At 38.1% G+C, this 27,334-nt stretch overlaps 3 protein-coding genes across 9 annotated transcripts in view; all 3 read left to right on the plus strand.

Annotated features, from left to right (window-relative positions):
• Positions 1-4,165, plus strand: part of LOC108682353 (cytochrome P450 2L1) — an 8,131-nt gene extending 3,966 nt beyond the window's left edge. Inside the window, exons 2-9 of the mRNA XM_018171497.1 lie at positions 7-228; positions 783-985; positions 1,164-1,281; positions 1,746-1,849; positions 2,183-2,259; positions 2,675-2,792; positions 2,994-3,138; positions 3,274-4,165. Of these exons, the coding sequence (XP_018026986.1) occupies positions 7-228; positions 783-985; positions 1,164-1,281; positions 1,746-1,849; positions 2,183-2,259; positions 2,675-2,792; positions 2,994-3,138; positions 3,274-3,458 (1,172 nt within the window). The 3' untranslated portion in view covers positions 3,459-4,165. The remainder of the gene's footprint in view (positions 1-6; positions 229-782; positions 986-1,163; positions 1,282-1,745; positions 1,850-2,182; positions 2,260-2,674; positions 2,793-2,993; positions 3,139-3,273) is intronic.
• Positions 4,166-9,096: 4,931 nt separating this feature from the next.
• The window catches only part of LOC108682364 (cytochrome P450 2L1), a 38,091-nt gene continuing 19,853 nt past the window's right edge, over positions 9,097-27,334 (plus strand). For 4 of the 5 annotated variants that reach the window (XM_018171510.1, XM_047882404.1, XM_047882403.1 and 1 more), the window contains exons 1-2: positions 26,078-26,656; positions 26,951-27,050. In XM_018171510.1, coding sequence (XP_018026999.1) covers positions 26,575-26,656; positions 26,951-27,050 — 182 coding nt within the window. In that variant the 5' untranslated portion in view covers positions 26,078-26,574. Of the gene's footprint in view, positions 9,640-26,077; positions 26,657-26,950; positions 27,051-27,334 lie in introns of those variants that run through there. The other variant, XM_018171511.1, reaches the window with a different exon arrangement.
• LOC125177537 (cytochrome P450 2L1-like) lies at positions 9,633-20,893 on the plus strand. 3 transcript variants are annotated; one of them, XM_018171508.2, is made up of 11 exons: positions 9,633-9,721; positions 10,020-10,119; positions 10,512-10,645; positions 14,261-14,482; positions 15,023-15,225; positions 15,584-15,707; positions 16,145-16,248; positions 19,218-19,294; positions 19,746-19,863; positions 20,057-20,201; positions 20,337-20,893. In XM_018171508.2, the coding sequence occupies exons 1-11, from the start codon at positions 9,640-9,642 to the stop codon at positions 20,519-20,521; spliced, it is 1,494 nt and encodes a 497-aa protein (XP_018026997.1). In that variant the 5' UTR covers positions 9,633-9,639; the 3' UTR covers positions 20,522-20,893. The 3 variants fall into 3 exon arrangements, with proteins under 3 accessions (XP_018026997.1, XP_018027004.1, XP_018027005.1); XM_018171515.2 differs by having other exon boundaries at positions 15,584-15,701; XM_018171516.2 differs by lacking the exons at positions 9,633-9,721; positions 10,020-10,119; positions 10,512-10,645 and adding an exon at positions 13,658-14,018.

Raw genomic sequence — 27,334 nt, forward strand, 5'->3', positions numbered from 1 at the left:
TGACAGGTATCATAAACAGCCATGGTTCAGTGTGGGCCGAGAACCGTCGGTTCATGTTGCGCCACTTGCGTGATCTCGGTATGGGCAAAACAGCGCTCGAGGGCTCCATTCAACAAGAGGCCGAGATGCTGGTGGATCACTTGGATAAAACCTGCGTCGGCAAGCCTGCCGTCATGGATGTCTTCTTCAACTGCGCTGTGGTCAACGTCATCTGGCAAATGCTCGCAAGTAAAATCAATATTCTGGAAACTATCGTTCAATTAGAATCAGAAAGCTGTTAATATTGCGCGATGGGCTGATTCGATGGGCAATTTTGACACCTAGGGCCTGTTTCTGTACAAGAAATAATGTGAATCAATAATAGGGATTGAAATCGAATTTCGATATCACAGTAGGAAGAAATCAACTGTTGTAAAGTAAGAAACAACATCATCTTTTGTAACGCCAAATATTTTTAAAATTTCTTTCATATGTATACATAATTGTATACGGTTTATGCGTACTATTCAGTACTGACCTCACTTTAACAACGTTCGGAAGGAAACTGACGTATTTGGAGAGCCGAACAGTCATAGCTGTAGCACCGTCATGGTCTTAATCAGAGAAGTGACAGTCATAGTATTGCTGTCTTAGACAAGAAGCTACATAATCTAATTTTGAGTTTAAAATATAGTACACTGTTACACATAACATAATCGAATACATAATAATCATACATGATACACAACAACATATTTAGATTTAAGTTATTGTGTTTTATAAACAAATGTGGTTGATCCCAGACAAGCGCTACGGGTTGAATGACGAGGTGATGGTGCGGTATTGTACCAGGATTGAAGAAGAGATGGCCATTGTCCAGGGTCCAATGTTCCTTGTCGACGTGTTCCCTTGGCTGGCAAAGCTACTACCCTCAATCATAATTAACAAAGTTTTGCAAGCTGAGATCCTCTACAGGAATCGAGATGAAATCTACTTGATGTTCAAAGTGAGTGTTATCAATAATCAAATCATGTGTCTCACACAACCATGTTGTTAAAAACAATGTTGACTTGTTGAGTTTTAGTTTCGTCTGCCTTCATTTAATGCATTTCCCCGAAATACATGGTTACAAATTTATAAAATAAAATTTGCGATTATAACGCGGGATTTTCTCTCGCTCCCAGCAAGTTATTGACGATCATATGGCGACCCTTGACCCCAACAACCCTCGTGACGTCATCGACCAGCTGCTGCTGGAGCGCGCCCACAGAGACGCCCCTGACTACCTCACTCCTGAAGACGGTAGCGAGTGAAGGGTTTCAACTCGAAGGGTTTTGTTTTTAAAACTCGAATGAAACGAATGCATATAGGACCTCTGATCGATTGCTAGATTTTGTAAAATGTAAACATTAACTATTGATAGTGCTTGTCAACTATGTTCAATGATTGTATGTGACTGGTTGCTATGAACATGTTTGAGGAACGCCGCCATTTGTTCTTCTTAGGAAGGAACTATAACATATTGGGGCTCAATACATCTCTGTTATTCTTCGATGACGAATATATTAACTTAATTTCACAATTTGAATGCTTCGTAAATACATATGCAACCACTTAGCCAGCGTCCTATTTATAATAATAAGCCGAAAGTATTTCGATATACTCGAGTACACTCATCAGCCAGTATTTTCTGAGGCATTCATGGAAACAGTATACTATAGAATAATTCAAACAATAAAACTATTTCATTTGTTTATTGTCAGCAGAATTGGATTTCAAAAGCATTATGGGGGACATGTTTTTCGCCGGTTCAGAGACTACCACAACAACTCTTCGATGGATGATACTGTACATGGCCATCAACCCTGAGGTGGAGTTCTCTTCCCAATTAAGTACACGTAGCGTTCCAAGTACACGTAGCGGAAAAATAAAGTTGTGCCACTAGATATTTACTAGGATTTTAAGATGACTAAATTGTTTCGGGTATGGTTCCTTCATTTAATGTCTAATTCTTCGATTCCGTTTCTCTGAACTTCATTCTGATTGTTTTAGGACATTAGGAAAGTTTTCTATTTTAATTTAACTAAGAATTGTGATGTAACATATTCAGTGAATAACTGGCAAGTTATCATGCTTGATATTAACTGAAATTCAGTTAGTGAATGATATCTATCTATATATGATGATGTGATATTATTTGCAGATTCAAGCTAAAGTTCACAAATGTCTGGACGAAGTTGTACCTAAAGATCGTCTGCCATCACTGAACGACAGAAATCAGTGAGGATTAAGAACGTTGATAAACTTTTTATAGTGGTTTAATAAAAGTAGTTTTGATTTATCTATCATTATAAGAATAAAACCGTGTACTATTATAGGCGGAGAACTAGTAAATGGTTCGAAGTTCTAATTACGGACGGTCCTGAGGTACAGAGTCTATAACTTCCTATAAACCGTAGACACGGCACTTGATCTCAGTACCAATACTAAAGACCCCTTTTGAGCTTTGTTCACAAAGACGTGGCATTCTGATGTCAAGTAGTGGGTATATAGTCTATCTAAAGTTTACATCATGCACAAGCTTATAAGTATATAAGTCATATCCTTGCTGACATTGATGTTTGGAAGCAGTATTATATACTTTTGACAATCTCATGTACGCTGATATTTTATTGCATCTATATGCTTCCGGCAGACTGCAGTACGTTGACGCCGTGTTGCTGGAGGTCCTGAGAGTGAGTTCACTTGCACCCATCAGTTTACTACACGCAACTACCGCTGACGTCACTTTCGAGGGTTATGACATACCCAAGGTAAATTTAGTGGAATTCCCCATATATTATTTTTTTAATATTATTTTTCATTACCAGCATATCAGTACATTTATGCCTTCGTTCGAACTTCACAAATTGAGGAATGCGGTTGATTATAATATTAGGGCTATAAAACAATAAAATAAACGCGAAGAGAAGAATGAAGGTGCTCTAAGGTCGACATAATAATTCATGCGGCAGGGCACGGTGGTTCTCGCTTGTGCCGAGATGTGCCATCGAGATCCGGCTTATTGGAAGCATCCAGACCAGTTCTATCCGGAACACTTCCTGGACAACGAAGGGAAACTCGACGGGAAAAAAGAAGGATTTCTGCCTTTCTCAATCGGTAGCTGATTTAGTTTAAAGTCTAATTTTTCCAATATTGTTGGTTTATTACGAACTTTTTTATTATAAATTCGGCCAAAAAGTTCCCAACATTTTGATTTGCTGTTAGACTGGATGTCTGGTTGGTTTGTCTCAGGGCGCCGCCAGTGTCTCGGGGAGTCTCTGGCTCGCATGGAGCTCTACCTCTTCTCGACGGCCATCTTGCAGCGCTTCACCATAGAGCCACCGGAGGGCGTCGTGCTCTCTACTGAAACTGATCCGTCGCAGATGCTGCTTCGTGCACCCAAGCCCTATGAAGTGGTCCTGAAAAGGAGAATGTAGTCCAGACATTGCGTCTCATTCAGTCGATTTGACTGAAATTATAATTTTTCATGTCTGCTGCAATCGCGCTATACGCTGTTCGAAAAACTGCAAAAAAAAGATCTTGGACCGGCGTTTTAGTGGCCGGAGGTTCCGTGAAATTCTACCAAGGCGGTTCGGGATGACTCCCAACCAAACGCTGATACTTTTTTAATGTTCGGGACGGCCGACCGCTAAAACGCCGGTCTGACCGTTTTTTTCAACACTTGAAATACTCCTCATTGCTCGCGCTGGTGAAAATCAGTATTGCCAATTCAGCTGTTTTCTTCCTAGATCTATTGTATTTTTAACACATTCCGAGGGGGAAAAATTAGCTTTAGCGAGAAAAAATATAAATGAAAAATCTAGGTAGTGATTATTTTAGCTACAAAATTTGAATATTTAGTGTATTTCTGCTTGAAAATGCCAGGTTTTAGCTTGAAAGTCATTGTTGTAGTGGTAACACTCGAAAATCGGGCGACAAGGAGGCTCGAGTAGAAATGTAGCGAGTCCGCATGTACCTGCTAAGACTCGAATTCATAACTCACGCTATCATTTCTTATGAACGTCATAATTACTTTCTTTAAATCCCCAAGCTCGTTAAACACCACTTTTTTATGTTTCATGTAACCATGTTATCCACAGTTTAACAATTTACTTCAATATTCATCATTATGCAATCATACAATATTAAATAATACTATTAGTTCCCAAGCATGAATAATAAAAATTCACTAAACGATAAAAATACTTTAAGGTTGTATTAGGGTCATCCTCAAATCGTGAATTCTGTTCAGAGTGCGCAAGCGAACAAGATTATAAGCGGGCCAGTCACGCCTTAGCTTTATTTTCTGGCCAGAGTCGTCGTGAGAATTAACAACGGTCATGGTTGAGCTGCTAAGTTTTTCTGGAATTCAATTCTTATATTGTAATTAAAAATTTTCAAGTGTAACTGTCTAAACTGAATAACCGCTTGATTTCAATATTCTTTCGAAATTTTTTATGCTATTTTGACGTGCTTTGCTATGCTATGTCATGTCTTTATCCTACCGACCATCACCTACACAGGTGTTGATCAGCTGCATCCTTCTTCAGTCATCAATAAATTTAAACTCGATTCTCAACGAGGCTTCCTTAACCCTTGGCTACATATTTACACTAAGTAATTATAGGAAAGGGTCGGCCGTTTGTAACTTCTAAATCTAATCTCAAACCCCTTTAGTGCCCTCTTTCCTCAAATCTGATAACATTAGAGGGACCTATAGTTTTGCCTTGATTTCACTGAGCCTAGGATTTCGATGTGCTTAGCACTCATTAATCTTAATTTTTTATTTGAATGAGTATGGTGAAATCTAGCTGTCCAATGTCTTATCCATGGCATAGCGGATGATGGTTCAGGAAGCATGCAGCAGTGAACACGAGTACCGTGAACACCCGATTCACATTCGAGCCTATATTCACGATTTTTTCAATTAAATGACTAAAATTTGAACAGTACAACCAATGATACCTAAATTTGTCAGGTGATTAGTTGTCACGTTATTGAAATTAATCTCCTGCGATAGAGGTTGTCGCTAATCACTTATTTAATGAGGACTGTATTTGTTTAAGAAAGATAGGAATGTGTAGCAGTTAATCGATAGTGATGACTGAAACGTAATCGAATTTAGGTATTTTAAATATGTCAAATTAGTTAGGTTCATATTGAGTTTAATTCTAATAATTTTGTTGTCTTTTTCTTCATTATTTTTTAATATAAAAATAAATACTGCCTTGCAATTTTACCGTGTGCAAAATAAAATACACTTGGGCTGGAATGATTAACTCTTCTTCAAATCAACGTATTATTATTCCAAATGCTCATTTTCGTCCTCGTAATTCAGAGCGTTAAACGAGTGCCAGCGCATTCGTCCATCGCTGGATTGCAACCGTCAATCAAGAATATTTAGAAATGAAGAGAGTAAAAAATCTGAAAAACCTAGATGGATTTTAATATCCTTTGATTTAATTTGCCTCTGATGATTATTGTACCAGAGATGTAGACACTATTAAGTTTAAAGTTGTCTTCATCGATTTCTGACGGTGGTAGGACGTGAGGTAATTGTAGTGCATTTTTAATCATTATGGATTTTCATTATCAATTGAATGCCTTTTTATGCCTGTGAATAATGGTCATGAGCTATCTTAGCCGTAACCTGATCATTAGTATTCTTACTGAGGGTAGTTGATGAAAATCCGAGGACTGACGAACGCTGGCTTAACTTCAGTTTAACGCTTGTTGCATAACTAGGTTGTTAACATGTCAAACACTCATTAATTGTTGACAAATATTTTGATTTTATTGAGAAATCAAGACTGTTATCTCACCAACGTGTAAATATATTGGTATGAAACTTAGCGAAGTGTGATTATGTCCGAGAGTAGTTTGTGGAAACAAATCCTCGTGTATATGTACAAGCAGATGTATAGTTAGCTATGAGTCCACGGTGTCACTGAGAGCTTGAGTCAGACGCTTAGTCGATAGATTATTCAGCAAATGTGTCGCGAGGAATAACGCCTTAGTGACTGGATTCTTAACTCCAGAAACAATAGTGACATAAGGCGGTTATAAATTTAAAAAGGCCCGTTCACACTAGGGGCAACACACGAGAATCAAGTGCCTCAAAGCGCATGCAGAGGCGCTTTGCAGCCTCTGCATGCGCTTCTTGACCGATTGACGAGCTAGCGATTGACAGGGGCCATGCCTCATGCAACACAAGCGCAGCGCTTAGTTGGATGAGGCTATTTAGCTATTAAAGAATTGATATCACTTGTATGCTTAAATCTCAAATTAACTAAGAAATTAAAATAAATTAAAAATTTAAATCAAATTAAAAATCTAAATTAGTTAATTAAAGAAATTCAATTCGCTCTATGGTTTCAATGTATTAATTTGTGACTTCTGATTTGTGATTCTAGATTCTGCGAACTGACGATGGAGCTGGTCTCCGAAACGTTTTGTATAAAGATATTCTTAGTTAGTAGATAGCTATCTGTGGTCTAGTAAGGTTGATTGTGTAAGCTGGTCCGGCACACCAAATGTCGACTAATAACACCACTCGTTTGGAGTCACTCTCTAGTAGAGCGCCTAATTGATCTTTATAGAGAACACGAATGCCCATGGAGTGTTCGGTCGAAGGAGTACAAAAATCGAAATGTAAATGATGTAAGTTATTTTTACATGACGTGTTTAGTTTATGTGATTTTAGCAACTTCTGACAATTTATGCATTACCGTTTAGCGATTTCAAAGGATGATATAATATCGGTACGAATATTGGAACTTTTTATTTAAAAATAGACTATATTTTATAAACTGTATCTTTTTGAATGTGCTAAGTCTCTAATTATGATGCCTATGCTAAATTCTCGTTTACAACTGACATAGAGCGAAGAATGACGGACCGCAGCACACCCGAGAACAATGGCTACAGCTCAAATTCGGTGACATCCATCCTCATTGACACCTGGGTGGCAACTAGTGTTCAAAGCGCGCGGTCTCGAGCTATCGCTATTACAAACGTAGTGTGAACGGTTGTGCGCGGTGAGGCACTGCAGCAAACGACTCAAAGCGCATGTCGTTGCCACTACTGTAAACGGGCCTTTAGTGACTGGGTTCTTAACTCCAGAAACAATAGTGACATAAGGCGGTTATAAATTTTCAAAGTTGTTGTTGGCACGCTCAGATTATTTTGTTATTAAATTTTATTTGATAACTTTTGTGTCTAATGTCCCCATGGGAACAAGACAACATCAAAAATCAATGCGGATTAACACTCAATTAAATTTTCTTTGAAATTTTATTTTAATACAATCAAGATGACTACGTTTTCTATCATTTCTTTCATCTTTCGCATATTTATTGTTTTTTAGCGGCCTTATTCCATGTCTTATATAGAACGAACGAACATTACGTAATCATAAATGACGAATAAGAGGCATGCAAATTGCAAGAGAAGATGTGTACACTGTAAACATTTTTATGACTTTGGCCTTGACTGCACCAAATGTTGGCAACTTGGCATCGCTGGCGCCTTAGTGGCAGGGCTCCCAGCGCTGGGTTTTTCCACCCAAATCTGTTTTTTTTTTGCCGTCACCTGGGTGTCTGGGTGTATTTTTCTTTTAAATGGCAAAATCTGTTTTTTTTTCGTTAAGTAAGTTATTTTCAGCCAATAATATAATTGAAATATTCTCGTTGCCTTAAATTTGATTATGCAGAGTCAAGACACAATGAATGGAGCAACGCACTAACCGTCAGACTGTATAAATTCCCTAGCTGACAGACGGTACTGGTATTGTACGCGTTTATTACAGTATTGAACGCGTTCATTACCAGTCAAAGCAACGGTTCCCAACTTCTCGTCGCACACTTCGCACTCGCAGTACCGCGCTCGCTATTGACAAGTGACAAGTTATAGTTGTGTCGTGCGTTAAGTTTTACTGTTGCTTTTGTACTTATCGGTGCTGTTAAATTAGCATAGTGAAAAGTGAAAGCCCCGAAAATGGCAAGTCCTCCTAGAAAAGTAGCTTAAAGGTGGTATAAACAGTCTTTTTAAAGACGAGTGGTTACATGAAAAAGACTTTAAGGAGTGGCTGCAAAAAGATTCGAAAGAAAAAGGTGTTTCATATTGCGCATGTTGTAAAACTCAAAACAAAAATGCTAATAGATCCGTATTGATGGCACATGTAAGACTGCGAAGCATCTCAACAACATGAAAGAAGCTAGAGCTGCTACTAAAATTGATTCATTTATTAAGAAACAGATTCTCAAGTATAGAGTGACGAAGTTGCAAAGGCAGAATTACTATATCTGCTTATATTGCTGAACACAATGTGCCATTCGCGCATGCAGATCATCTAGTGAAGTATGCAAGAGAGCATTTCATGATAGCAGTATTGCTAAAACTGTAAAACTTCATGCAACAAAAGCTTCATATCTTATTCAGGAAGGAATTACTTATCATGAAAAATGGGAAATTGTTGATTAGCGTAGAAATGAAAAGTTCAGTCTGAAAATCGATGAGAGCACAGACATGTTCGTTTCACAGGTATTAGCTCTTGTCGTTAGATATTTTGATGTTGAAAAAATGATGTATGTGATGTTTGCTTGACTCAATTGTTGTTGAAGATGGAAGAGCCAGTGGTTTATACAACGCTGTTAAAACGACTCTGAATGAGAAAAAGAAATCCTTTTTGAAACATTATTGGATTTGGAAGCGATAATTGTTCTACTATGATGGGCAACATGAGTGGCTTTCAAACCCTATTGAAGAAAGACATGCCATCAGTTTTTGTTATGGGTTGCGTTTTAAATAATATTACCTTCTATTTTTCCCGGAGTAGTAACAGAAATATGGATTTTACGCTCATCCAAGAGCTAACCAAGACAGAGACTCATAAAATACCAAATTTAGCAGCAGCCGAAGATTTATAATTCCATCAGAAGTAAGTAAAATTACAATGTATTTGATGAAATTTGTTGTCTGGGTTTTTTTCCCACAAAATCTGCAGAATCTGGGTGTTTTTCAGCAACCATCTAAGTTTTTCTCAAATTATTGGCTGGGAGCCCTGCTTAGTGGTCGCTCAGGGTGCCGCGAGGAAGGTGCAGTGAAGAGACGATGCGACCTAAAATAGTTTCAATAAGAAGCATGCAAGGAATTACTTTACCCTGAAACATATTTTTTATACGATTGGGTTGAAGGCTTGTTGTGTCAGAAGCTCCTCTCAGCCTGATCTCTGTCAAGGACCCAGAAACATATAGTGCAGATGCGTGTGAAAGAGATTATTTAACTTAATCACTTAAAAAATATCGCAATGAAGAGTTACATCACATATTAACGGCTTCTGTGACTCAGAAGTAGACACTCTAAGACGAACGATTTTTTCCGTTGTTAAGTACATATACCTATCGATTCTTGATATTGATAAAGAATTTCTTCGCAGCTCGGTAATCGGTTTACAGAAATTGCTCACGGAATCTCTCTGTAGCAAAAAAAAAAAAAAAACGAGGTAACGCAAATGAACCTAGCGACATATAGTTTATCTTGAACGTCTAACCTTTTCTCAGAAGAATATTCTAATAAGAACAATTTCGGCCGGTACAAACCACGTGCCCCAACATCAACATGTTCGTCGAGATCGTACTTTTTCTCGCGCTCCTGGCTCTGCTGTCAAAGTTTCTTAAGAAGCCAGCGCGGATGCCCCCAGGTAGGAGCAGTCGATCATAACTCTGACATAACTGTGATTATACATACATGATAAAGTTGAGACTGCATTAATGATATAAAAGACAGGAAATAAAAAGCAAATTCAGTCACGAGCTCAAATTATGCCACATGGGAAAATTGTCTGAAATAATGCTGTCTATCTTCAAGTTTTCTTGGTCACATCAACTATAGATTGTTAATTAATGAAATTATTCAAGGACTCCTTGCTGGCTGGCACGGAAGGAGTATATATAAATATAATCAATCATATTTAAAATGATCCATTTTGTATTGAACAGGATCGTTTGGGTGGCCGATTCTGGGTGAGTTGCCCTCGCGTTCAATTTCCATCACCGAACACTTTTTCAATCTCAGGAAAAAACGCGGACCCATTTTCACGTGAGTTTATTAATTAGAAAACGTTCAAAATTTTAAAAGATCGGTATAACTAATCCTGCAGTATGTGCCGCGTGCATGAGGTCGATTTGCTCAAACTTTGTCCCAAATAAGTCTGAAGCTCACTTGTTCTCAATGTACGAGTACTTAATCGTAAGAGATTGTTCTCAATGCTGTTATTGATAACGAGAGAATGTTAACGATGTACTTACGTGCTACGATCGAGTTGGACTACAATAAACTGTGAGCTTGTGTTTAGATACACTGATTGTGCTTTATCGTTTACTATACTGGCCATCAAGGCCACTTCTGATCGCCTGTAAGATGTAAGGTGAACGAGTTAGTCTCTCCTGCCTCATATATAGCTGGTCCATGCCGTGATTTCCCTCCGTCAGGACGAAGTGGGGTTCTCACCGCATCGTGGTCGTCACCGACTACAACCTCATCAAGAAGGCGTTCAATCATCCAGACATCCAGGGACGTCCGGCATTCTTCACATTTGATTTATTCACCCACTTCAAAAATGCTGGTGAAATCATTACTAAAAAATCAAATTTTCTTTCTTGAGTGAAGGTTCCAGTCGCGAATGTAGCATAAGCGATTCGAGATGAATAGATCTCAACTTCAGTTCTGTATAGTATATGTATATTCGGCGTTTAAGAATAAGCCTGCACAAGGCAGCATAGTGACCATGAGTGTGGCTTGACGCAATACATGATGCTAATATTCACGGATACCATCATTACATTTAAAAATTTAAGGTGTTCTTCAATAAAAAACAATTTGTTTGTATGAATTTTTCGAAAAAAATGGAAGAAAACGTGAAATTAATAGAAAACGACAAAAAGCGGGGTGCTCTAAAAAGTTTATAGCATTTGCAAGTCACATGCTAAAATAACGAGACACATTTCATTCGATTAGTAATAAAATTATCTAGCGGCTCTAGAGCCCCGATTTTTTATTTCTTCATCGTTTTTCTTTTATGCGCATTTTTTCTATTTTTCCACATTTTCCCTCCCCCCCATTCCCACTCTTCCCCATATATAAGTCAAACATGCACAAATTAAAAAAAGGGCTCCTAGAGTCGCTAGATATTATTTCACGAATTGAATGGTATGTGTTTCATTGCTGTAGCTTGAATACTACAGGAGATATAAAGTTTTTAAGATGGGTGTTTTTGGATTTTTAAATTTTTCAAGGGAGCCAAATAAAGATATGTAAACAAGTTTCGAACAATAGCCGTACAGGATTGGTAATATTACCGGACATGGGTTAGAAATCCGGACAAAGTCGAGTCCGGTTATGTACCTTACAATTAGTTTGTACTTAAAAACCGGACACGAAAATAAATGAACTACACTACCGGACATTTTAAAAAACGCCAACCTCGTTAGTTTAGGGTTAGAGTTAGGGCTATGTGTGTATAAAACCCTTCTTTACATTGCTTGACACCTTTCTACTAAGATTAGGTCCAGCCAGGTTAGATTTTTTTACTTTTTTTCACAATTTTACGTAGGTCATTGGGTCAAAAATAATCATAGTCCGATGTATATATAGTTTAAAACTGCATTACGTAAAAATTACTGCACATCCATCCCTGGTAGTAGCTTTGTTGAACGCGTCTTGTTCGTAGCTTTCAAGCGAATGCAAACACTTTGCAATTAACGCAAATAATGATCTATATATACCATTTTCATATTCAAATTTGTAAATATTGTTACGAAATGGTCATTTTATAAAAGTTCATAACTGCCTTACGCAAAAAGTATTGCATGTACATCCATGGTAGTAGCTTTGTTGAACACGTCTTGTTTGTAGCTTTCAAACGAGTGTAAACACTTTGCAATTAATATGACATATTGATCATAACATATTGATCTCGGCGCTGAAGTGTAGACCTGATGTGGCCTGTCGCCGATTCTTTTCCTTTTCGTGCCTTCATGTTCACAGAAGATCTAATATCGTTTCATTTGACCGAATCTTTTCGTGACTGACGATAGTTTCAAGTAGCTACTAGACTTCCACAGGGTTCGATATGGTGCTAGGCATTTCAAATCTGAACATATATTTTTCCATAGCTTTATCTAGTCTGTTCCTGAACGCGTTCATACTTGGAGCGCCAACAATGTCATTGCGGAGGCAGTTCCACATGTCGGTGATTCGAAGCGAGAAGAAATTTTGTCGCGTGGAGAAGTTGCTGCGCAGTTTTTTTAGTTTATAGCCGTGGCCCCTGGTGTTGGTTCTTGTTTCAAATTCTAGTAATCCTTCGGGGACCTTGTATAAACCATGAGTATACTTGTATACTTCAATGAGGTCCCCACGCAGACGTCGATAACTGAGGCTTGGAAGCTTCATAATCTTCAATCTTTCTTCATAGGACTTGCCCTTCAAGCCTGGAATTATCCTTGTTGCACGTCTTTGAACATTCTCTATTAAATTTCTGTCCTTTTCAAATCTCGGTGACCACACAACGTTTCCAAACTCTAGACTCGGGCGTACGACGGCAACAAACAACTGCTTCATCGTTTCTGCATCTAGGAACTCGTATGAGCGTCTGATTAGTCCAAGAAGTTTGTTGGATGTGTTAGCTTGCGTTTCAACATGCTTAGAAAATTTCAGCTCCTTGTCGACATAAACTCCGAGATCTTTTTCCACACTAGACTTTTCAATCATTACTCTCTTGTTGCAACCATGTCTTCTCATACTGTAATCTTGCTGTTCATTGTTCTTCCCGAGGTGAAGTACTTTTCACTTGTCAGCATTAAACCGCAGCTGCTATTTATCAGCCCAGTTAACTAAACTGTCAAGATCATCTTGTAATTGCGCTTTATTTGACGCATCCTTCACTGTATTAAAAACTTTTGTGTCGTCGGCATACATGGAGCACACGCTGGAGACGGCTTCTGGCAAATCGTTTATAAAAGCAACGAACAAAGTAGGCCCAAGAACGCTTCCTTGTGGCACGCCACTGCGCACTGATGCCCAGTCTGACACGGTTCCGTTAATACTGACACGTTGTCTTCTACCTACTAGAAAATCTCTGATCCATTGGAGTACGTTTCCCTCAATTCCCAAAGACTTCACTTTACGCAACAGCCTCTCATGCGGAACAATGGTGAGCAGTCAAGTGATCGATAATCCTATCCCTCACAACAGATTCCATTAGCTTACAAACAACACTTGTCAGACTGACAGGGCAATAGTTGCTGGGGCTGCTTTTGTCACCTTTTTTGAACAATGGTGTTACTTGAGCGTCTTTCCAGTCGGACGGCAAAGTTCCTTCGTTCAAGGTTTTTTTGAAAGAATACTGTCAATGGGCCGGTCAGAACGGTTGCAAATTCTTTGAGCAATCTGGGATGGAAGCCGTCTGGTCCACATGACTTGTTGGGATTTAGAGCTACCAGGCGCTTGGGAACCTCTTCTTCGTGTATTTCAAAACATGTTAACTTCGAGTTGACTGCATGGGCGCTCCTCAATATCTGGAATACAGTAAATACTGTTCAAGTCCTCACCTGTGAACACACTGCTGAAGAACTGATTGAGAACGTTAGCCTTGAAGAACATGAACAGTGATCTATAAATACAGATTTAATTTGAAGAAATATTTGTGCATATTGCTAGAAAAATGTTCACTTATATATTTAAAAGTTTCTGAAAAAAACTAGAGCACGCACATTCATGCGGTTTGTAGCGATAGACGCCACTTTTCAGAAGCTACAAATGAGCCATGAAAACGGAAAAGCCGAAATTTTCAATTTTTGACCGAAACGTCAAAAATTCAATTTTGACCGAAACGTCAAAAAAAGACCCTTAACTCCAACTCTGCACAAAGCAGCATAGCGATCATGAGCGAGGCCTGAAGCAACACATGATGCTAATCTCCACGGATACTATCATTACATGTAATATTTTAAGATGTTCTTGAATAATACTCGCGATACAGGCATAATTATCTTGTAGTTCAGAAAGTTCAGTGGACAAGCTCCATTTAAAATCGAGTCAGACTTTTGCTAACAAAAACGATTTTAACTATGATATTGTTTCTCTGAATATTTTGCTGCTTGTAAGTAGTGTTTGAAATTGTATTGGCTGAAAAATATATGTCATAGCTTTGGAATTAGCCTAATAAATGTTTCTGCTTCAGGCGTAATCGGCAGTCATGGTTCAGTGTGGACCGAGAACCGGCGGTTCATGTTGCGCCACTTGCGTGATCTCGGTATGGGCAAAACAGCGCTCGAGGACTCCATTCAACAAGAGGCCGAGATGCTGGTGGATCACTTGGATAAAACCTGCGTCGGCAAGCCTGCCGTCATGGATGTCTTCTTCAACTGCGCTGTGGTCAACATCATCTGGCAAATGCTCGCAAGTAAAATCAATATTCTGGAAATTATCGTTCAATTAGAATCAGAAAGCTTTTAATATTGCGCGATGGGCTGATTCGATGGGCAATTTTGGCACCTAAGACCTGTTTCTGTAAAAGATATGAAGTGAATCATTAATATAGGGATTGAAATCGAATTTCGATATCGCAATAGAAAGAAAAAACTGTTGTACAGTACTAAACAAAATCATCTTCTGTAACGCCAAATATTTTCAAAATTTCCTTCATGTGTATTTATAACTGTGTACGGTTTAGACAGACTATTCAGTGCTGACCTCACTTTAACAACGTTCGGAGGGAAACTGGCGTATTTGGAGAGACGAACAGTCAAAGCTGTAGCACCGTCATGGTCTTAATCCGAGAAGTGACACAGTCATAGTCTTTCTGTCTTAGACAAGAAGCTACGCAATTTAATTTTGAGTTTAAAATACAGTACAAATAACATAATCTAATACTTAATAATTATGCGCAACATCATATAGATTTATGTTGCTTTGTTTTATAAACAAATGTGGTTGATCCCAGGCAAGCGTTACGGGTTGAATGATGAGGTGATGGTGCGGTATTGTACCAGGATTGAAGAAGAGATGGCCATCTTCCAGGGTCCAATGTTCCTTGTCGACGTGTTCCCTTGGCTGGTAAAAGTACTGCCCTCAATCATATTGAATAAAGTTTTGCAAGCTGAGATCCTCTACAGGAATCGAGATGAAATCCACTTGATGTTCAAAGTGAGTGTTATCAATAATCATATCACGTGTCTCACGCAACCATGTTGTTGAATACAATGTTGACTTGTTGAAGGTTTGTACGAATTACTATTCATATGATAAATTTTTAACGTAGGCCACTGAAACTATGCTTATCTACCAATCTATCACTACCTATGCTTATCCAAACAGTTGGCATTATATATGCTTGATACTTGCAATCATGACTATGCAGCGAGGAAAGTGGACATTGTTATAACAAATGCGCGACAGTTTTAATTTCTTTTGCCATCATTTAATGTATTTCCCCAAATTCCTTGGTTACTAATTTATAAAAAAAAATTTGCGATTGTAACGCGGGATTTTCTCTCGCTCCCAGCAAGTAATTGACGATCATATGGCGACCCTTGACCCCAACAACCCTCGTGACGTCATCGATCAGCTGCTGCTGGAGCGTGCCCACAGAGACGCCCCGGACTACCTCACTGCCGAAGACGGTAGCGGTGAAGGGTTCAACTTATATTGTTTTAAAACTAGAATTATACGAATGCATGAAGGACCTTTGATTGATTGCAAGATTTTATGAATAATAATTATTAATGTTGCATGTAAACTATGTCAATGGTTTTATGTGACTGGTTGTTATAAACATGATTCAGGAACGACGCAATTCGTTCTTCTTAAGTAGGAACTATATTAGATTGGGTATAACACATTCTTATTATTATGCGACGTCGAATAAATTAACTTAATTCACAACATGAAAACTATATACAACTATACAACCACTTAGCCAGCGTTTTATTAATAATAAGCCGAAAGTATTGCGATACTCTGTCGCGCACACTCATCAGCCGCTATTTTCTCAGGCATTCATGGAAACAGTCTACTGTAGAATAATTCTAACAATAAAACCATTTCATTTGTTTATTGTAAGCAGAATTGGATTTCAAAAGCATTATGGGGAACATGTTTTCTGCCGGTTCGGAGACTATCACAACAACTCTTCGATGGATGATACTCTACATGGCCATCAACCCTGAGGTGGAGTTATCTTTCCAAAAAAGTACGCGTAGCGTCCTAAGTAGGGTAACATGGGGCAGCGTGCCCTCATCTTTTTTTAAACTAAAATTTTTATGAAGTTTTAATTGATACGAAGTAGTTATGTGTTTTGTTTAAAGTTACAACTAATGAGGAATGTATGATGTGAATTAGACGCCTATAGAATTATTCAATTTTTAATGAAACACTGTTTTATAAAAAGTGTCGAAATGGGCCCATTGCCCCTTCCTGGGGCAATGGGCTTGGGGCAAGGCGCCCACCTCTGGTCCCTTTAAAACAGTGGTTCCCAAAGTGGGCGATATCGCCCCCCTAGGGGCGGTGGAAAGATTTTGGGGGGTGGTAAGGAAGAAGAGGGCGGTAGGGGGGCGATTTACATAGTTAATGTAACTATGGCATTGCCATAGTTACATGGCAATGCGGGCCGAAATTCACAGTGATCGAGTAATTTCTTCCAAACTACTGAACGGATTCGAACGAAATTTTGAATTTGCAGACCTAACTACCGAACGGTAATGTTTAGCTCGTGAAAATTTTTTCGATTGTCCCTTCGTTCGCGATTTTTTTTCCTTTCACTTTCATTCGTGATTTAAAGTGACACGTGCTTAAATTCGCATTAATCAAGACTTTTTTTCAAATTTAAATACCTAACCTCAGCAACGGTGATGTTTACAAATTTTTCGTTTTGCCTTCGTTTGCGAGTTATACGGCTATACGTATATAAGGCTCTTGGTTAAACCGGCCAGTAGAAAAGCCGGTCGTTCCTCCTATATCTGTATAACTCACGAACGAAAGCAAAATAGAAAAATTGTCACAAGCTATGCATCACCGTTGAGAGGTTAGGTATTTATATACAAAGTTTCGTTGAAATCTGTTCTGTAGTTTGGAAGAAATTTCTTGATTGCCGCGAATTTAAGTGACAAATTACCCGGCGATACGGACCGAATATAAGGAAGTGTGAAATCAAGAATGACGGTGAATGAAAAAAAAAACTTGCAAACGAAGGTAAAATCGGTAAGCTAAAAAATCACCATTTGGTAGTTAGGAATGTATATTCAAAATTTCGTTCAAATCTGTTCAATAGTTTGTTAGAAATTCTTTGATCTCTGCGAATTTCAGCCTGTTTCGCAATATGCACGTAACTCACGAATGAAGGCGAAATTTAAAAAAATACGAGCTAAACATCACCGTTAGGTTCTGATGAATACGTGTTCCAAGTTTCATAGAGCTGCGTTTATTAGTTTGGGAGATATTACTTGATAATTGAATTCGGAGATTGGTCGTGAGACCGGCCACATGTCCGGCCGTAAATTCGCCCAAGACGTCCTCGGTTTCATAGTGCTGAAACAGTTAAAACAGCTGAAAAGCATATTGGTTCACTAAATGGGGTTCTGTTTGTTAAATACACATTTGTGTTAAACCTTTATTTTTAAAATTGCAGCGTACTAAATTTCAAGAGGGCGTACGTTTTTATGTCTGTGGGGGGCGCTATAAATTCAATAGGGAGCCAAAGGGGGCGCCAGCCTGAAAAAGTTTGGGAACCACTGCTTTAAAACAATTGCATATTTTTTGTTGAAAAATTATAAAACAACACTTTACAGTTCAAAATAAGAACAATGTAAAAAAATATATTACAATCATTGATTTATTAACAACTTAAAAAATCATATCCTTAACTTGAAAAATATATATTCTTGGCTTAAAAAATCGATCACTGACGGGAAAAAATATTTCCTTGAAATAAAATATATATCCATGACTTGAAAAATATATCCTTGCCATAAAAAATTCATTCTTGACATGAACAAATGTATCCTCCACTAGAAAAAAATATTTACTCGATAAATAAAACTCCGTTCCAGTTTCGTCCGTAATTCAGATATTATGTGCAGGGAATTCGTACTTACTCGTGATTTTAGCCAACACCATAAAAACTCATAAACTTTAAGCTCATTGGTGTTGGCTGAAATCATCTTTTGGCAAGGCAAGAGTCAATAACTCGATAAGGGGTCATAAATACGCATCAATAGAAAATAGAACCTGCTGCCTTGAGGCGGCAAATAAAAAAAAACATACAATATGAAGTGTAATTTGTAATTTAAAAAGCTAGTCATAGTTTTGAAAAGCTCATTGAGACAAATTTAATGATGTATATCAAGACTTCACAGAGGTATATTGAGCCCACCATGGGCGCTTTGCCCCGTGACACGCATGGGCCTTAATTTGCCCCACTAGATATCATTTCAATTTATATCGTGTCAACATTTTAGTTTGAAAGCTAATAGTCTAAACATGAACTAAAGATTATCCCTATAAATAATACTTTCAAAACATAATTCACAGTGATTTCAAAAGCTTCATATACAGTAATCGAAAGCAGTTTTATTTAGCAGCAAAAAAACTTTCATCTGGGCTAAAAGTTATTTGCGAGTAACTTATCAACGCAAACTTTTAGCAAAACGTAGAGCCGTACACTTCAGCCCTGTGAAACTGCCGACCGGCGGTAGAGAACACGGACAATATCTGCCATACTTGGGGCGAGAAACCAGCTATGGGCTCATGACCCACAGTGGTCCCGTTCCCCATGTCACCCTATACACGTAGCGGAAGCATGGTTGAAACTAATATAGTTCAACCATGTAGCGGAAGAATAAAGCTGTGCCACTACACATTTGCAAAGATTTGAAGGTGACTAAATTGTCAAGGGGTATGGTTCTTTCATTTGATTTTAATTCTCAAATTCCGCTCCGCTGAAGTTCAGCATGATTGTTTTAGGGTGTTAGGAAAGTTTTCTATATTAATTTAACTAGGAAATGCGATGTTAACATGTTTAGTGAATGACTGGAAAGTTAGCATGATTGATATTGACTGAAATTCACTGAGCGACTGATATTAATTTTTTCCTGCATTGTATGTCCTTCACACCAATCTATATGATGTAATATTATTTGCAGATTCAAGCTAAAGTTCACAAATGTCTGGACGAAGTTGTACCTAAAGATCGTCTGCCATCACTCAACGACAGAAATCAGTGAGAATTAAGGACCTTGATAAACTTTTTGTTGTGGTTGATTCCTAGTACTGTTGTAGGCGAAAAACAAGTTAGGAGCTAGTCTAGTGAAAGTCTCTGATGTGCCTCTAATCATGAGAGACTTCAAGAAAATGTGACTGGCGGGAGAAATGTTTCGAAGTTCATATCACGGATGGTATTCATGGAGCTGAGTCTATATATAACTGCATGCGAACCTTAGACACGGCACTTGATCTCAGTACCAATACTAAAGACTCTTTTCGCGCTTCGTTCATAAAGGCGTGGTGTTCTGATATCAAGTAGTGAGTACTTAGTCTTTCAAACGATCACAGCAGCACAAACTTATAATTAAGTAATTTATCTGCTGACATTGATGTTTGCAAGCAGTATTATATACTTTTGATAATCTCATGTGCGCTGATATTTTATTACATATGTATGCTACCGGCAGACTGCAGTACGTTGACGCCGTGTTATTGGAGGTCCTGAGAGTGAGTTCACTTACACCCATCAGTTTACTACACGCAACTACCGCTGACGTCACTTTCGAGGGTTATGACATACCCAAGGTAAATTTGAATGAATTCATCAAGTACTATTTTTCATTGCCTGCATATCAGTACACTTATGTCTTTGTTGTATTTCTCAAGTCGAGGAATGCCGCATGCGGTTGATTATAATATTAGTGCTCCAAAACAATAAAATAAACGCGAAGAGAAGAATGAAGGTGCGCTAAGGTCGAAATAATAATTCACGTGGCAGGGCACGGTGGTTCTCGCTTGTGCCGAGATGTGTCATCGCGATCCCGCTCATTGGAAGCATCCTGACAAGTTCTATCCGGAACACTTCCTCGACAACGAAGGGAAACTCGACGGGAAAAAAGAAGGATTTCTGCCTTTCTCAATCGGTAGCTGATTTAGTTCTAAGTTTGATTTTTTTCCGATATTGTTACTTTATTATGAACTTTTTTATGAATTCGGCCAGAAAAGTTCCCGACATTTTGCTTTGCGTTTACATGGGTTGTCTGGTTGGTTTGTCTCAGGGCGTCGCCAGTGTCTCGGGGAGTCTCTGGCTCGCATGGAGCTCTACCTCTTCTCGACGGCCATCTTGCAGCGCTTCACCATAGAGCCACCGGAGGGCGTCGTGCTCTCTACTGAAACTGATCCGTCGCAGATGCAGCATCGCGCACCCAAGCCTTATGAAGTGGTTCTGAAAAGGAGAATGTAGTCCAGACATTGCGTCTAAAGGGCTTTGGAAGAATTCTTGGCTGACTTGGGAATTGTAGGTTTTACTGAAGCCCAGTTAAGTATGATAATGAAGGTTTTAAAGAACAATAAGGAATGAAGGAATATTTAATGTAATTTATTTCAGTAAAAGGGGTCAGAGTTTGCCTCAGTTAGAAGGCGGGGAAATGATGACCAGAATCAATCAGGCAAATCAGTACCAGAATGAGGTGGTTATGAGACACTATAGGTGCAGAGAAGATGGCCAAAAATCGATCAGTTACTATCAGCGCATGTATAAGGGGATTATGAGATACAAGAGGTTCAGCGGAAACTGCAAAATGTAGGGCAACATGGGGCAGCGCGCCCCCCTTTTTTTAAACTAAATTTTTGATGAAGTTTTAATTGATACGAGGTGGTTCTTTGTTTTGTTTAAATGTACAACTAATGAGGAATGTATGATGTGAATTAGACGCCTATAGAATTATTAAATTTTTAATGAAACACTATTTTGTAAAAAGTGTCAAAATGGGCCCATTGCCCCACCCCTGGGGTAATGGGCCCATGGGCTTGGGGCAAGGCGCCCACCCCTGATCCCTTTACCACAATTGCATAATTTTCGTTTAAAAATGAGAAAACAACACTTTACAGTTAAAAATGAGAGAAATGTAATAAAAAATAATGACATTCATTCATTTATTAACAACTCAAAATCATATCCTTAACTTGAAAAAAATATACTCTTGGCTTAAAAAATTTATCACTGACGTGAAGAAATATATTTCCTTGACATAAAAATATATATCTTCGACTTGAAAAATATATCCTTGCGCTAAAAAATTCGTCCTTGACAGGAAGAAATGTATCCTTGACTAGAAAAAATATATTTAGTTGATCATAAAAAAAAACTTCGTTCCAGTTTTGCCCATAATCCAGATATTATGTGCAGAGAATTCCTACCTAATCGTGATTTCAGCTAACACCATGAAAACTCATCAACTTTTGGCTCATTGGTGTTGACTGAAATCAACTTTTGACAAGGCAAGAGTCAATAACTCGAAAAGGGGTCATAAATACGCATAACTAGAAACTAAACCTGCTGCCTTGAGGCGGCAAATCGAAAAATCCAGCAATATGAAGTGTGATTGGTAATTTGAAAGCTAGTGACAGTTTTGAAAAGGTCATTGAGACAAATCTAATGATGTATAACACAAGACTTCACCATGGGCGCTTTGCCCCGTGACACGCGTGGGCCCGTTGCCCCCACTAGGTATCCTTTCAATTTATATCGTGTCAACATTTTATTTTAAAAGCTAATAGTCTAAATTTGATCTCAAAATTATCTCTATAAATATTACTTTCAAAATATAATTCACAGTAATTTCAAAAGCTTCATCTACAGTAATCAAAAACAGTTTTATTTAGCAGCAAAAAAACCTTGATCTGGGCTGAAACAGTTATCTACATATATCTTAATAACGCAAACACTTAGCAAAACGTAAATCCGTACACTTCACCCCACTGAAACTGTCGACCGGCGGTAGAGAACACGGACCAATATCTGCCATACTTAGCGAGAAACCCGCTATGGGCCCATGACCCGCAGTGGGCTCGCTGCCCCATGTTACCCTATATACGATGAGAGACCTGCGAACGTCATAATTAGAGCATGAATTACACATGACAGTTATTATTCCAACATTAAACAAAATAGAAATTTAATATCCTAAAAATTTATATTCCAAATCATTGTTATTGAGCTTTGCAAGCGACAATACTGATTCTCAAAGGATTTGGGATACAATTTGTACTATTTCTGTAATAAAACATTACAGTAGTTTCCTGATAACTTCGCCTTAGTCAGAGAATATCATATGATTTGCTGACTGAATAATTAATAATTATTTCCTAGTTAACTCGATAACATCCGAATTAGGAAGCGGTTAAACTCAAACTAACTAAAGTTACAAAAAAGTGCGAGATTTATGATCACCAGTTTGAGGTTTTAATCAAATTAAGTATGACCTTCAAAGTAATGGTAATGCTATCAATTGTGAGTCACTGCGATTAACTTCATTTTGATTCCACTAAGCAGGGTAGGCCAGAATAAAGAAGATCGCAGTACAGAAGTAGCCCTAGGCTAAGGTTGATTGAAAACACTTCCTATTCATGACAAGATGTTCGTTTGGATTTTAAGTGAAACAAAAATTATTACACTACAATAAGTGCTTACACTATTAATATACTTAACACTCAGCCAGTGGTTAATTCACAAAATACATTAGAGCACATGACAACCGTTTGTACAACCGCGCCTTCTTTAAAATAGGCTCTCTTTTGGTTCTCATGCTCGGGTGATGTTGTCAGACAGTTACGGGAGAGATTTTGCGCTTATCACGAATTATGTGAATTAAGGAATAATGTTATTTTGTTACTCCCACAGCTAAAAACTATTTCACAATTGACAGAAAAATTATAGATATTGGGACTGGCCATGATTAACTGGCTTACAATGTTGATTACATTTAATGTTATTCAGTCCATTTGACTTAGATCGTCTGCCAAGATACACAAGTAACGTACCTGATTAAGGGAAGCGTCTGGGTACTAGAAAAACTTTTTTATTTACGGACGGATCACTTAGAAATTTGGTACACTACACGTATGTAAAACAAAATTCTTAGACTTTTTTTGTACGTGTGAATTTTTCGAAAAAAATGGAAGAAAACGAGAAATTCTTAGAAAACGGCCAAAAAAGGGGGTACTTTAGAAATCTATCACCTCCTAGGATTTTCAAGCTACAACATTGAGACATATCAATCGATGCGTAATGACCATACCTAAAAAATTGCCTTTGAGTTTTTCGAAATTTTTCATTTATGTGAGTGTGGGGGCATTTTTTGTAAATTTTTCGATTTCACCCCACGTCACTCCTATTTTTGGCAAAATAAAATCCGAACTGTGACGAACTTGGGAAAACGCCGAAAACCAGTTTGTAAGGTCTTTCTTTGCAAATCGAATGGCATATGTCTCATTGCTGTAGCTTCAAAACTGTAGGAGGAGATAGGTTTGCCGTGAGAGAAGTAGGAGGTTTTAGTAGAGCCGATAAACCGCCCACTGGCGGCGCGCGCGCTATGTAAAGGCATGTAATGTAGCTGAGATACCGATAGTAAGCGTTATCTCACTTCAAAGTGAGATAACGCACTTAAGGCATTAAAATATATAAAAATACAGTTTTCCTTCTAGTAATCTCGTGAATCACTACATGTATCATTCAGTCGATTTGACTGGAATTATAATTTGCATGTTTACTGCGATAGCGCTATATGTTGTTAAAAAACTGCAAAAGATGCTTGGACCGGCGTTTTAGTGTCCGGAGGTCCCGTGAAATTCCACCAAGATGGTTCGGGTTAACTCCCAATACATATATGATATTATTTTAATGCGCAAGACGGCCGACCGCTAAAACGCCGGTCGGACCGGTTTTTCGACCATTCATATATTCCTCAATCCTCGCGCTGGGGAAAACCGGTGTTGCCAATTCGGCTATTTTCCGCTTGTTCTAGCGTATTTTTAACACATTCCGCGGGAAAAAATAGCTGTAGCGAGAAAAAATTTATGTATAATGTAGGTAAAGTGATCTTTTTTAGCTACAAAATTTGAATATTTAGTGCATTTCCACTTGAAAATGCCAGGTTTTAGCTAGAAAGTCGTTAAAGTAGTTGATAACACTGGGGAAAACAGGTGACAAGGAGGCTCGCGTAGAAATTTAGCGAGTCCGTATAAATATACCTATTAAGATTCGACTTCATAACTCACGCTATCAATTCTTGTGAACATTATAATTATTTTCATTGAATCCCCAAGCTCGTTGAACACCATTTTTTGTTGCTTCATGTAACCCTGTTACCTACAATTCAACTATTTACTTCAATGTTCATCATTTTGCAATTAAAAAATGTTAAATAAAAAATGATATTATTAGATTCCAAGCATGAATAATATTCGTGTAATTTCTGAATAATTAAAATTCACTAAACGACAAGAATACTTTTAGGTTCTAGTTGAGTGAGTCATCCACAATTGTGAGAGCGCAAGCGGGCAGCATTAGCGGGCCAGTAACACCTTAGCTTTATTTTCTGACCAGCGTCGTCGCGTGAACAACTGCCATGGTTAAGCTGCAAAGTTCTTCTTAAACGTAATCGAATTCTGGTATTTTGAATCCGTCAAATTAGTTAGGTTAATTTCGAGTTTAATTCTAATAATTTTGTTGTCCTCTTCTTCATTATTTTAGAATATAAAAAAATAGTACCATGCAATTTTATCGTGTGCAAAATAAAATATACTTTGGCTGGAATGACTAATTCTTCTTCAAGTCAATGTATTATTAGTCCAAATGCTCATTTTCGTCCTCGTAATTCAGAGCGTTAAACGAGTGCCAGCGCATTCGTCCACCGCTCGATTGCAATCGTCAATCAAGAATATTTAGAAATGAAGAGAGTAAAAAATCTGAAAAACCTAGATGGATTTTAATATCCTTTGACTTAATTTGCCTCTGATAATTAATGTACCCAGCGATGTAGATACTATTAAGTTAAAGTTGTCTTTATCAATTGCTGACGGTGGTAGGACGTGAGGTAATTGTAGTGCATTTTTAATCATTATGGATTTTCATTATCAATTGAATGCCTTTTTATGCCTGTGAATAATGGTCATGAGCTATCTTAGCCGTATGTTCTCACTGAAGGTAGTTGATGAAAATCCGAGGACTGACGAACGCTGGCTTAACTTCAGTTCATCGCTTGCTGCATAACTAAGTTGTTAACGTGTCAAACACTCATTGTTGACAAATATTTTGATTTTATTGAGATATCAAGACTGTTATTTCACTAACGCGTAAATATATGGTAGGAAACTTAGCGAAGTGTGATTATGTCCGAGAGTAGTTTGTGGAAACAAATCCTCGTGAATGTACAAGCAGATGTATAGTTAGCTATTAGGCCACGGTGTCACTGAGAGCTTGAGTCAGACGCTGAGTCGACAGATTATTCAGCAAATGTGTCTGTCACGAGGAAAAACGTCTTAGTGACTGGATTTATAAATCCAGAAACAATAGTGACATAAGGCGGTTATAAATTTTCAAAGTTGTTGTTGGCACGCCCAGAATATTTTGTTATTAAATTTTATTTGTTAACTTTACTGCGCCAATGTCACCATGGGAACAAAACAATATCAAAATTCGATGCGACTTAACACTTTATTGAATTTTCTTCGAAATTTCATTTTAATACAATCAAGATGACTACGTTTTCTATCATTTCTTTCATCTTTCGCATATTTATTGTTTTTTTAGCGGCCTTATTCCATGTCTTATATAGAACGAACGAACATTACGTAATCATAAATGACGAATAAGAGGCAAGCAGGAGAAGATGTGTACACTGTACACATTTTTATGACTTTGGCCTTGACTGCACCAAATGTTGGCAACTTGGCATCTCAAGCGCCATATAGCGCCTTAGTGGTCGCTCAGTGTGCCGCGAGGAAAGTGCAGTGACGAGACGATGCGACCTAAAATAGTCTCCATAAGAAGCATGCAGGGAATTACTTTACCCTGAAACATATTTTTTATACGATTGGGTTGAAGGCTTCTTGTGTCAGAAGCACCTCTCCCAGGCTGATCTCTGTCAAGGACCCTGAAACATATAGTGCAGATGCATGTGAGAGAGAATATTTAACTTATTCACTTAAAAAATATCGCAATGAAGGGTTGCATCATATATTACCGGCTTTTGTGACTCAGAAGTAGACACTGCAAGAAGAACGATTTTTTCCGTTGTAAAGTACATATATCGATTCTTGATATTGATAAAGAATTTCTTCGCAGGTCGATAATTATATAATCGGTATGCAGAAAATGCTCACGGAATCTCTGTAGCGAAAAAGGCGAGGTAACGCAAATGAATTTAGCGACATATAATTTATCTTGAACGTCTCTAATATTTTAATAAGAACTATTACGGCCAGTACAAACCACGTGCTCTATATAAAACCAACATGTTCGTCGAGATCGTACTTTTTCTCGCGCTCCTGGCTCTGCTGTCAAAGTTTCTTAAGAAGCCAGCGCGGATGCCCCCAGGCAAGAGCAGTCGATCATAACTCTGACATAACTGTGATAATACATACATGATAAAGTTGAGGCTGAATTAATGTTATAAAAGACAGGAAATAATATACAAATTCAATCAAGAGCTCAAATTATGCCACATGGGAAAATTGTCTGAAATAATGCTGTCCATCTTCAAGTTTTCTTGTTCACATCAACTATAGATTGTTAATTAATGAGAGATTATTCAATGTCTCCTTGCTGGCTGGCACGGAAGGAGTATATATAATCAACCATGTTTAAAATGATCAACTTTGTATTAAACAGGATCGTTTGGGTGGCCGATTCTGGGTGAGTTGCCGCCGCGTTCAATTTCCATCACCGAACACTTTTCGAATCTCAGGAAGAAACACGGACCCGTTTTCACGTGAGTTTATTAAATAGAAAACGATCAAAATTTTAGAAGATTAGTATAGCTCATCCTGCAGTATGTGTCGCGTGCATGAGGTAGATTTGCTCAAACTATGTCCCAAATTAGTCTGGAGCTCACTTGTTTTCAATGTACGAGTACCTAATCGTTCAAGATTGTTCTCAACGCTGTTCTTGCAGACGAGAAACTGTTAACGATGCACATACGAGCTACGATCGAGTTGGTCTACAACTGTGAGATTTTTAAGATACAATGATTGTTGCTTTGATCGTTCACTATAT

This window comes from Hyalella azteca, unplaced genomic scaffold (genome assembly GCF_000764305.2).
Source record: "Hyalella azteca isolate HAZT.00-mixed unplaced genomic scaffold, Hazt_2.0.2 contig10335, whole genome shotgun sequence".
Taxonomy (NCBI): Eukaryota; Metazoa; Arthropoda; class Malacostraca; order Amphipoda; family Hyalellidae; genus Hyalella; species Hyalella azteca.